We start from the raw sequence: 12,742 nt of genomic DNA on the forward strand, positions 1-12,742 counted from the left end.
TTTCGAATAAAATATGAAAGAAAATCTTAATTGAAAAAAAAGTAGGTACAGTAAATTAAATTTTCTAGTCCCTTGACCTTGGCCTTCGTATAAAATTGTTACAAAAAGGTTCATAATTGGAACATTAGGGACCCCTGCCGGCCCTTTAGGGTCATGTAGGAAGTTAAGGAGCTCGCCTGCGATGTAAATACTCTATTAAAAAGATCTTTCTCGGAGCTCAAGAGAATCTAATTACACGTCCTGAGTTCTCGAGTTCGTTTTTTAGAGACAAGAGGGAAGTGGAAGTATAATAATGTTATTGTAAATAAGATGAGTACCTATTTCATAAAAAATACATTACGCTCGTTTTTTTACAATATTCGTTCTGTGTTCTATGCCAAGCCTGTTTTTCTCAATTATAAAGTGTAGGAAATGAGACTGACACCTGATTTTATAATCAAACTAAATGCAGTTTTGTGTCGATTTGTTTACCTAAAATTGTAATATTTGAGTACAATAAATAAATAAATTTAAATTAATTTTTAACAAGCAGAGACGTCTGCGATCGATGCTATTAAGCTTAGAATAAATTTAAAACTGGAAAAATGACTGCCTTGGGTGAGACTTGAACTCACGGCCTCTGGATCGATACTCCAGCGCTGTGCCAACTGAGCCACCAAGACCTCATCCATAGTCAGCAAATCTTCCCACTATATGGGTCTAGGGGACCCTAGCGACATCTACCGTAAGAGTGTTACACTTCTTAAACGGCCACCGGAGTTCCAAGTCATATTGGAAATTCACCAGTTACGATGTGCTACCCATTCTAAATTAATTTTTAACAAGCAGAAACGTCTGCGATCGATGCTATTAAGCTTTATTAAATAAATTTACTTAAATATTAGTGAATATAATGGAAAAAAATCGAATGTAAATTTAGTTTATTTCACAGATAAGTCTCTGTTGGTTGATATCGTTGTGCGTTGGATAAATATTTAGCACCTGAGTTATTCAAATAAGCGATGAACTGCTACTTAATAATTAAAGCATTTCCAATTTTTTTTTCGGTGTTTTATGCTCCGCAACGTAGTCTATAAATAGTAATTTATTCAATATTGCATTGTCATGTACATAATGAGGTGTTACATTTTATATAGCCAGTTCATGACACCCTGTAAGGGCACACAGTAGTACAATTCTATTCTATTAATGCTAGTCTACATAATATATAAAAAAGTTAACCAACAGTCAAAGGTTAATTGCCATAAGGCAAAAATATCCGAGTTGAGATTAAATTGTATTGACAAATAAGTAAAAAACTCTAAGCTTCATGACGTGGAATAACTTCTCATCTAATCTCCACTTTTTAAAAACTTGCTAAAAACTAAGTCGTTTGGTAATATAAATTTGTAAGTGATTTTAAAAATCACCGACTGCATAAGCGACACCAAAGTCGTCAGATTGGTATGAAACCCAGTTCATTCGATGCAGAAAAATCTGGCGATTCTAACGGTGTATATAACTCAATCCTGGAAGAAGTACTGGTCTCTGAAAGAAGTTCTGCATGACATTAAAAAAAGTGGTGAGTGACACTTGTCTCCTGCCATGTCTAGTCTACGGCTCACAAACATGGGTATACACCAACAAAGTGAAGGAGAAAATAAGAATTACGCAGAGAGCTATGGAGAGAAGTAAGCTTGATTTATGACAATTATAAATTGATCCTTATACAGGATGGCTAAAAAATAGGTGCATTCCCGTTGCCAGGGAGGTTTTGGGATTATACTGAGCAACTTTTACTATAGGACTAACCCCGAAAGCGCGAAAAAAAATTTGGCTGTTTCATACATTTTGGCCTTTTTAGCTGGTCCATTTTCTATGGGAGCCTGGGAGGGTAATTTTTTTTTGGTATAACCTACCCCATTGAACTGAAAACCTTCAGCTTCAAATATGTATAAGGATCAATCGGTTATTTCATAACCGTCAAAAATCAATTCTTACGTTACTCTAGTCGAATTTATAGTCAGCTTTTCTATCCAATAAAGCTTTATACAAACATAACTTTAACGTGTCTGAAATCGATCAAGTAATGGGATTAAATTGCCGGAAATAAGTGTAGCCATTGTGTCACGTCACGTAGCTTTTGATTTATAGGGGTCGAGGGTGACGTGACGTCGTCACAGGCTGTGACAAGAATAGCTGACACTACACGTAAGATGGCGGTCTTGGTTGTACAAATGTACAAAAACTAAAATAAATAAAAATACGCAATTTCGTAACAATATCGCAGTGATTATTGGAATAACGCTACAATTCGGCCTCGATATAGCTCTCCTTAAAAAACTACTGCTCAGGGGTTTAATATACTTACCTACATAATTATAATTTGTTTTCTGAAATTAAACTTGTCATCTATATACACCAAAGCAAAATATTGCCCAATCAGACAAAAACAATGATTCTATAATTATAAATATAATATAACCCACTAATTGCGTTATTTTTCGTTTTTCATAATACTGTTAATTATATTAAAAAAAATTATGAATTGTGCTCGCTTTATTAGGTAAATGTCAAATATAACGGTTTGTTTATGATGAATATTTATAGACGTCGTTAAACACTCAACGCCATCTTCAATTTCTAACCCTACACTATACTTACTGGGCAGTATATTATGTACTACTATTTATAAATGTCCACCCGAAAATCCTTACGAAGACAAGCTCTTCAGCATCACGTTGCCAGCTAATGAGTATCCATATAGCGGATTTTTTTTATTTAGGAGTTAATCCCTTAAGATTTGTTTCCTGGGAAAAATTTGTAATACCTATACCTAGGTGTTTTTAACCGTAACCATAAATTCTACGACATATTTGTGGTATTTTCTATAAAAAGGGACCTTAATGTCAATGGCGCGTACGCCATTATAAACGATGCTCCGATATAATATCTATGTAAAACCCTTTTTATGTGCAAATAAATGATTATTTTGTTTATGATTATGATAAATACAATGCCGCGCGACGCTGTGCGGCGTAAGCGCCATCGACAATAAGGTCGCTTTTCGTAGAAAATGCCCCATTTTTACTGTATACCTCTAATAAATATCAGAATGTCTTTCTAGTAGGAGTAAATGTTGAACTGTAATAGTTTTAGTATTTTTTGTGTAATTCGATATTTAGAGACTTTATACATCTCTAAGTTTAATTTCATTAAATTGATGAGATGTATTTAAAATTATATTTTATTTATAATTGTTTATGGTTTATTTTTATTGCTTATTGCATCCTGTATGTAAAATGCATCTTTACCTACGTGCAAAAATGCCCTCATGGCCTATTTATTTTGCTAAAGAAATGGTTGAGTTTTCAGTTGTTAAAACCCTAGGCGCCTAAAAAAAATATTTTGATAAATAGTGGAGCGTATGCATTCTTACCTATTATTAGATTTCTGTTGAGCAGAACTTTTATCATCAACATTTCGCCTTGTGCGTTTTTGAAACAGCACTACTCGCGACAATATTGCCAAAATCGAAATTAACAGTGTGTTATGAACACAAAATCGGATGTCGTTCGAGACGACTCCCGAATGAATCTGTTCCTACTGTTATTCCAAGATGCATCGCCTAACCAGTGTTACTGTGATCTCTGATTACGCATAATTGTCAAGTCTCAAGGATACGCGTTTATATTGGTTCGCCCGAAGCGCAAGATCGGTCTGCGATGGATATAACAGTCCGTATTGTTTGGAAAATAAACAGCGCACAGGGAGTTACAAAGGCTTGGCGGTGAACAGGCTATTACTGTGAGGCGTTATGGGCTTGTTACAACCAGATTACGCCTCTTTAGCCAGGGCACACTTGGGGCACTCGAATTCTAACAACTAGACAGGTACCTCAATTAAACGTGGGATTCATTTGTATAGGTAATATAACACAATGATGCATTGCCGACTTGTAGGCAACATACGGTCCCGCTGACATTGCTGGACGACCTTATTTTTAATCATATAGTATTTGAATAATATCAATTATATAACATCTATTTAAAAACGTTTAAAAAAAGTCAATAATAAGACCATGTATAAAGCGAGTATCTCATAAAAATGGGGTTACATATATGTACATCAAAAATATGGGTGTAAAAATATATTTCAGTGTAATCGAATCGTAAAACATAGAGTTCACTATAGATTAGATTAGATTAGATTAGATGATTTATTTCATGAAAGACAATTTACATAATAAGTTTGCATTAATGTCAAAAATATAAGAATTTCTATCATGATCGTCAAAATAAAAATAAAAATGAAAATAATAACAATACTAATGAAAATAAAATTATAGCTCCAATAAGGATTGTCAACACAATTACAATAAGAGTAAGTAGATAAATACTTACAAATCCAAAATATAAGTAAATTTACAATGAACAAGTTTGGGAACAAATCAAATTATTTTATTAAATATTTTGATTTGTGTTTTTTAAAGTAGTCACACTACTATATATAAATTAAAAACTGTAATAGATGTCATATATTAAAGAAAAAGTGACGAAGCCCTCCAGTGGTGAAGGCCGGATTCGAACCGGCGTCTTTAGCTATCGCGGCTAACGCCATGAACCCCTAGGCCACCCCGCCACGGCGGTGCCCGTCCGAATTTCTCGACTATATGCCATCTTAGTAAGACTAGGCGTCTTTGACCAGCTCTAAGGGCAAGCAGTGCGCGCTTGCACCTCCTAAACGAACTCCTTACGGATTTACGTTGTAGCGAGAGAGACTGGTGCTGCCATCTATGAACAAGTTTGGGAACAAATCAAATTATTTTATTAAATATTTTGATTTGTGTTTTTTAAAGTAGTCACACTACTATATATAAATTAAAAACTGTAATAGATGTCATATATTAAAGAAAAAGTGACGAAGCCCTCCAGTGGTGAAGGCCGGATTCGAACCGGCGTCTTTAGCTATCGCGGCTAACGCCATGAACCCCTAGGCCACCCCGCCACGGCGGTGCCCGTCCGAATTTCTCGACTATATGCCATCTTAGTAAGACTAGGCGTCTTTGACCAGCTCTAAGGGCAAGCAGTGCGCGCTTGCACCTCCTAAACGAACTCCTTACGGATTTACGTTGTAGCGAGAGAGACTGGTGCTGCCATCTATGAACAAGTTTGGGAACAAATCAAATTATTTTATTAAATATTTTGATTTGTGTTTTTTAAAGTAGTCACACTACTATATATAAATTAAAAACTGTAATAGATGTCATATATTAAAGAAAAAGTGACGAAGCCCTCCAGTGGTGAAGGCCGGATTCGAACCGGCGTCTTTAGCTATCGCGGCTAACGCCATGAACCCCTAGGCCACCCCGCCACGGCGGTGCCCGTCCGAATTTCTCGACTATATGCCATCTTAGTAAGACTAGGCGTCTTTGACCAGCTCTAAGGGCAAGCAGTGCGCGCTTGCACCTCCTAAACGAACTCCTTACGGATTTACGTTGTAGCGAGAGAGACTGGTGCTGCCATCTATGAACAAGTTTGGGAACAAATCAAATTATTTTATTAAATATTTTGATTTGTGTTTTTTAAAGTAGTCACACTACTATATATAAATTAAAAACTGTAATAGATGTCATATATTAAAGAAAAAGTGACGAAGCCCTCCAGTGGTGAAGGCCGGATTCGAACCGGCGTCTTTAGCTATCGCGGCTAACGCCATGAACCCCTAGGCCACCCCGCCACGGCGGTGCCCGTCCGAATTTCTCGACTATATGCCATCTTAGTAAGACTAGGCGTCTTTGACCAGCTCTAAGGGCAAGCAGTGCGCGCTTGCACCTCCTAAACGAACTCCTTACGGATTTACGTTGTAGCGAGAGAGACTGGTGCTGCCATCTATGAACAAGTTTGGGAACAAATCAAATTATTTTATTAAATATTTTGATTTGTGTTTTTTAAAGTAGTCACACTACTATATATAAATTAAAAACTGTAATAGATGTCATATATTAAAGAAAAAGTGACGAAGCCCTCCAGTGGTGAAGGCCGGATTCGAACCGGCGTCTTTAGCTATCGCGGCTAACGCCATGAACCCCTAGGCCACCCCGCCACGGCGGTGCCCGTCCGAATTTCTCGACTATATGCCATCTTAGTAAGACTAGGCGTCTTTGACCAGCTCTAAGGGCAAGCAGTGCGCGCTTGCACCTCCTAAACGAACTCCTTACGGATTTACGTTGTAGCGAGAGAGACTGGTGCTGCCATCTATGAACAAGTTTGGGAACAAATCAAATTATTTTATTAAATATTTTGATTTGTGTTTTTTAAAGTAGTCACACTACTATATATAAATTAAAAACTGTAATAGATGTCATATATTAAAGAAAAAGTGACGAAGCCCTCCAGTGGTGAAGGCCGGATTCGAACCGGCGTCTTTAGCTATCGCGGCTAACGCCATGAACCCCTAGGCCACCCCGCCACGGCGGTGCCCGTCCGAATTTCTCGACTATATGCCATCTTAGTAAGACTAGGCGTCTTTGACCAGCTCTAAGGGCAAGCAGTGCGCGCTTGCACCTCCTAAACGAACTCCTTACGGATTTACGTTGTAGCGAGAGAGACTGGTGCTGCCATCTATGAACAAGTTTGGGAACAAATCAAATTATTTTATTAAATATTTTGATTTGTGTTTTTTAAAGTAGTCACACTACTATATATAAATTAAAAACTGTAATAGATGTCATATATTAAAGAAAAAGTGACGAAGCCCTCCAGTGGTGAAGGCCGGATTCGAACCGGCGTCTTTAGCTATCGCGGCTAACGCCATGAACCCCTAGGCCACCCCGCCACGGCGGTGCCCGTCCGAATTTCTCGACTATATGCCATCTTAGTAAGACTAGGCGTCTTTGACCAGCTCTAAGGGCAAGCAGTGCGCGCTTGCACCTCCTAAACGAACTCCTTACGGATTTACGTTGTAGCGAGAGAGACTGGTGCTGCCATCTATGAACAAGTTTGGGAACAAATCAAATTATTTTATTAAATATTTTGATTTGTGTTTTTTAAAGTAGTCACACTACTATATATAAATTAAAAACTGTAATAGATGTCATATATTAAAGAAAAAGTGACGAAGCCCTCCAGTGGTGAAGGCCGGATTCGAACCGGCGTCTTTAGCTATCGCGGCTAACGCCATGAACCCCTAGGCCACCCCGCCACGGCGGTGCCCGTCCGAATTTCTCGACTATATGCCATCTTAGTAAGACTAGGCGTCTTTGACCAGCTCTAAGGGCAAGCAGTGCGCGCTTGCACCTCCTAAACGAACTCCTTACGGATTTACGTTGTAGCGAGAGAGACTGGTGCTGCCATCTATGAACAAGTTTGGGAACAAATCAAATTATTTTATTAAATATTTTGATTTGTGTTTTTTAAAGTAGTCACACTACTATATATAAATTAAAAACTGTAATAGATGTCATATATTAAAGAAAAAGTGACGAAGCCCTCCAGTGGTGAAGGCCGGATTCGAACCGGCGTCTTTAGCTATCGCGGCTAACGCCATGAACCCCTAGGCCACCCCGCCACGGCGGTGCCCGTCCGAATTTCTCGACTATATGCCATCTTAGTAAGACTAGGCGTCTTTGACCAGCTCTAAGGGCAAGCAGTGCGCGCTTGCACCTCCTAAACGAACTCCTTACGGATTTACGTTGTAGCGAGAGAGACTGGTGCTGCCATCTATGAACAAGTTTGGGAACAAATCAAATTATTTTATTAAATATTTTGATTTGTGTTTTTTAAAGTAGTCACACTACTATATATAAATTAAAAACTGTAATAGATGTCATATATTAAAGAAAAAGTGACGAAGCCCTCCAGTGGTGAAGGCCGGATTCGAACCGGCGTCTTTAGCTATCGCGGCTAACGCCATGAACCCCTAGGCCACCCCGCTACGGCGGTGCCCGTCCGAATTTCTCGACTATATGCCATCTTAGTAAGACTAGGCGTCTTTGACCAGCTCTAAGGGCAAGCAGTGCGCGCTTGCACCTCCTAAACGAACTCCTTACGGATTTACGTTGTAGCGAGAGAGACTGGTGCTGCCATCTATGAACAAGTTTGGGAACAAATCAAATTATTTTATTAAATATTTTGATTTGTGTTTTTTAAAGTAGTCACACTACTATATATAAATTAAAAACTGTAATAGATGTCATATATTAAAGAAAAAGTGACGAAGCCCTCCAGTGGTGAAGGCCGGATTCGAACCGGCGTCTTTAGCTATCGCGGCTAACGCCATGAACCCCTAGGCCACCCCGCCACGGCGGTGCCCGTCCGAATTTCTCGACTATATGCCATCTTAGTAAGACTAGGCGTCTTTGACCAGCTCTAAGGGCAAGCAGTGCGCGCTTGCACCTCCTAAACGAACTCCTTACGGATTTACGTTGTAGCGAGAGAGACTGGTGCTGCCATCTATGAACAAGTTTGGGAACAATCCGGTTCGAATCCGGCCTTCACCACTGGAGGGCTTCGTCACTTTTTCTTTAATATATGACATCTATTACAGTTTTTAAATTTACAATGTCAAAACTTACACTAAAACAATAAAAACACAACAAAAACACACAAAAAAACACACTATAAATTTATTTTAGCACGTTCAACGCTGAACAGCTATTTTTGTTATGTTTTGAACTTTTGCATGGCGACTGGCGCGGTGTACGAAATAAGTAGGTTACAAAAGATTTAATTGCGTCCCGTCACTTACTATAACCTAACTTAAATAATGGTCAATTGGTCTTATAATGCTCAGGTTTTATTTAATCAAAGAGTGTTTCGTTCTCAGCGATAATTTAAAAGTTTACGGCCGTCTGCAGCCGAAAGATAATTTCCTAGTGAGGGCTTCTGTAAGCCTCACAACCACTAGACTTGGAAATATCTGCACGTTTCAGCTCTTAACCTAGGGAATAAGATCTAGAATCGCGTAACAATTAAAAGTGAGGAAATCGGTGTGCGAGACTTAAAGCCGAGTTAGATTAGGACTGTGATTAGTTCCCGTTTAAGAACTGCTCCGCAAACATGGAGCTCGTGGATTTAAATGGATGACTATAGGTAAAAAATTGTTGGTTTAGAAACTTTTGTAAGACCAGGAAAGTCAACAGTAAGTAGATACTTATGAAATAGTCTTTGTTTTGTTATTTACTTAGTATAAGTTATTTATGTATTATTATTTATTTTCTTTAAATATTATTCATTTGCCTTAAATGTGTGTACGTGTAATGTATTAGTAGGAGGTATGAATAAATAATTTAATAATAAGTGTTATTGATATTTCTAGGTAGGTAATGTTTTTCATGAATTTCCTTATGTAAATTACTACAAATTAATTATTGCGAGATTTTTACTAATGCTTCGCGTACCTTAAAAAAAATATTGACTTAGTCGCACTTACTTACTAAACATGATCAACATGGTTATGAACTTATGACATTTACGTTAGCGACTGCGTGAACTCGATCGCATTCCCTCTCTATTCCCTCTCTATCGCACCCATACGTCGGTGCCAGCGAGATGGACAGCGATCGAGTTTACTCAGTCGCTTACGTAAACGTCAAGTGTCAACTCATGGTACGGCTACTTGTAGTATTAATTCGTAGTTAAACTTATAGAATTCATCCATAACTCATGAGCAATTCATGCAAACTAAGCAATCATATCCAACAATAACTAACAACTCAATTAAACATATCTATTGTATATAATTTGTAATTTAAAGCAAACAAATATAGGCACTTTACGAGTAGGTAAACCAGATACCACACACCAACACACACAGATACACGCTCCAATTTAAATTATTATTTTATTTTAATATTAGTAGTAGTAGTAGTAAATCACTTTATTGTACAAAACAAAAATTGATAACATGAAATTCATATAAATTTAGGTACAAAGGCGAGCTTATCCCTATAAGGGATTTCTTCCAGCTAACCTTAGAGTAAATGAGTGGAAAATTCGAATTAGATAGATAGACAAACATATACAATATTCATCAATTCGTTAATAGCAAAACATCAAAATTGATCTCTGATCGTTAGGTATGTTGCTTTAAAACCTGCATTGGTTAATATCATATGAATATATTTAACCCGCATTTGAAAAGAACTCACCTGCATATCCCGACAAAATCACTGCACACAGTAGAAACAAAATGCTAAACTTTGAGCACATCTTATTAAGATCAAATCAACAAAAAAAAGTTTTTAATAATTTCAAATTTCTGACCAAAGAATATTTTCGTTTTTTAGTGGCCAGTGAGCACGATGGCAGCCTGTCCGTGAATGCCAAATCGCGGTGAAACGAGTTGAACTGCCAAATATCGTCGACGTGAAACTTAAGTAATTGAATGTTATGGTTGTGCAGCTTTCTGAAGTTAATGGCTAGTTTATGCTCGTGGTCAACTTAAACGTTGGGTCGTACCTAACTTATGTTTTCTTCTTCTCGTCGGACGACCGGTCTGGCCTAGTGGGTATTGACCCTGCCTGAAGCCGATGGTCCTGGGTTCAAATCCCGGTCAGGGCATTTATTTGTGTGATGGATGAGCACAGATATTTGTTCCTCAGTCATGGATATTTTCTATGTATTTAAGTATTTGTATATTACATATATCGTTGTCATGAGTACCCACAACACAACCCTTCTTGAGCTAACCGTGGGACTTCGTCAACTTGTGTAAGAATATCCCTATAATATTTTTTTTATTATTTATTTATCAACATCTTCATACACAATAAATTACAATGACAATTAATGATAAAAGTACTAGTTGTTTGCGTCTTCAGTTTGTTGAATTATATGTATATCGGCACTACCCGTGCAATGTTGTAAGTTCCTAGTTTCCTGCTACCTAAAGCCGCCTGTTGTTACCTAGCTTTTAACTGTATTTCATTTTCTGTGTATTTTTAACTGTATGGTGAACAATAAAGAATATTTACTTACTTACTAGTACCTACCGTAATTAAAACAAAGATTTACTATTAATTCATAACTTAAAATATACCTACTGGGATACAGAAAAACGTATTAGTTTGGTACCTATCCTTGAAAAACAGGTTTTAGTTATTTTGCAACATATATTTTCAAATGAATTAAATATCTAAAATGTTGTTATTGTTATTTCGCACTATTAATTATTATAATTTAAATGTAAAATAATGCCCAAGGTCCTACGGAACCCAACTTATAAATACATATATATTGATGTAGGCATATTGTAGTTGCGTCATAATTTTTATATTTACTTTCTCAGTCGCGTTGTGCCCGACTTTCTTACTTTTAGATAAAATTTCACTTTTGCATAACAAGTTACAGATACATGACCAAAACAATAAAAAACAGAAATATGTACGAAGAATCTTTTCTTTATTGTACTTTGTTGATTAGTGACAGAACTCTCACAATATGACCATATAACAATACCTATGAACAATATGACCAGTTGAGTACTTAAGAAATTCTCTCATATTTAGCCAACTTAAAGGTGCGTTTCCACCAGAAATGTTCATTCTTATTTTACCTTTCCTCGCTCAGCGTATTCGTACATTTCTGGTAGAAACGCAGCCTAATCTCTTTATCATTAAAACAATGCAAAACCCCTAATGACGTAATAAACATATTTTTTTACATCACACGTGTAAATCAACACGTGTGGATATCAATAAAAAATGTAATAAATTACATATTATCAAATACAAAAATATGCGCATAGGTACTGACATAACTAAAATAGGTACTCACAATTTTATACATCACACGTGTACACGTACAATGTATACCTAAATTCAAACAATGTTATAAAATAAGCTATATTTTTCATATTTATTGTATCATAAAATTATAAAGATTAACTTATATAAAGCTCCTTACACTAATGAATTTTATTGCATACTCACTAATTGCGTAGAAAAATACGTGCAATGTATTTTTTAATAATTTTAAATAGCTTTATAGCGATTAGTGCATTAGAGTCACGCGTATTTAACGGCGTTGATTTGTATCCACAGAAACACCGGCATTTGGTACGTCTCGAAATCAATTTTTGGGACCCAAACATCCAAGGAACTTGCACCGGCTCCATAATTAGTAAAGAATGGATAATCACAGCCGCACACTGCGTCGCCGATGATGAGATCGAGTCGATTACCGTGCGACAATTTAATAAAGAGATCGACAGGATCCTAACGCATGTGAGACCAAACAATTTTTTTAAACATTCATTATATATCCACGGTCTTGAAGAGGTGTCCAATTTCAAAAATGATATTGCTTTATTAAAAGCTTCAAATAGAATCGTCTTTGATAAATATGTTTCGCCGATTAAACTAGCACAACTAGCACAAGTTCAGCCTCAGATTGGCGATTTGGTAATAATGGCTGGATATGGAATTAACGAGATATCAGAGATGGAGCCGCCATTGCCGCGACAAGGAGTGGCAAAACTTACTCAATGCCCTAGCAATGAATATGAAGGTTTGTGGTGTATATATAACTATGTAAAAACGTCACCTGGAGACTCCGGCGGGCCGCTGACCCATAATGGTAAATTAGCGGGCATTATATCTGGAGGTTATGGACAGGGATGCACTAGAGAGGATTCTCCAATACTGCCATGCCTACAATTTTATCCTAAAGTAGCATATCACTATTATTGGATATTTAAAGTAATAATTTACAATGGAATGTAAAATACCTACACATATTTAGCTCTTAAATTATTAAATAAA

General features: G+C 36.9%; 1 protein-coding gene across 1 annotated transcript; it reads left to right on the forward strand.

Annotated features, from left to right (window-relative positions):
* The first annotated feature begins 11,914 nt into the window (after positions 1 to 11,914).
* LOC134746838 (trypsin-like) lies at positions 11,915 to 12,742 on the forward strand. The gene has a single exon (XM_063681409.1). It carries the CDS (start codon positions 11,936 to 11,938, stop codon positions 12,701 to 12,703), a length of 768 nt encoding a protein of 255 aa, XP_063537479.1. The 5' UTR covers positions 11,915 to 11,935; the 3' UTR covers positions 12,704 to 12,742.

Source organism: Cydia strobilella, chromosome 1 (assembly GCF_947568885.1).
Source record: "Cydia strobilella chromosome 1, ilCydStro3.1, whole genome shotgun sequence".
NCBI classification, from domain to species: domain Eukaryota; kingdom Metazoa; phylum Arthropoda; class Insecta; order Lepidoptera; family Tortricidae; genus Cydia; species Cydia strobilella.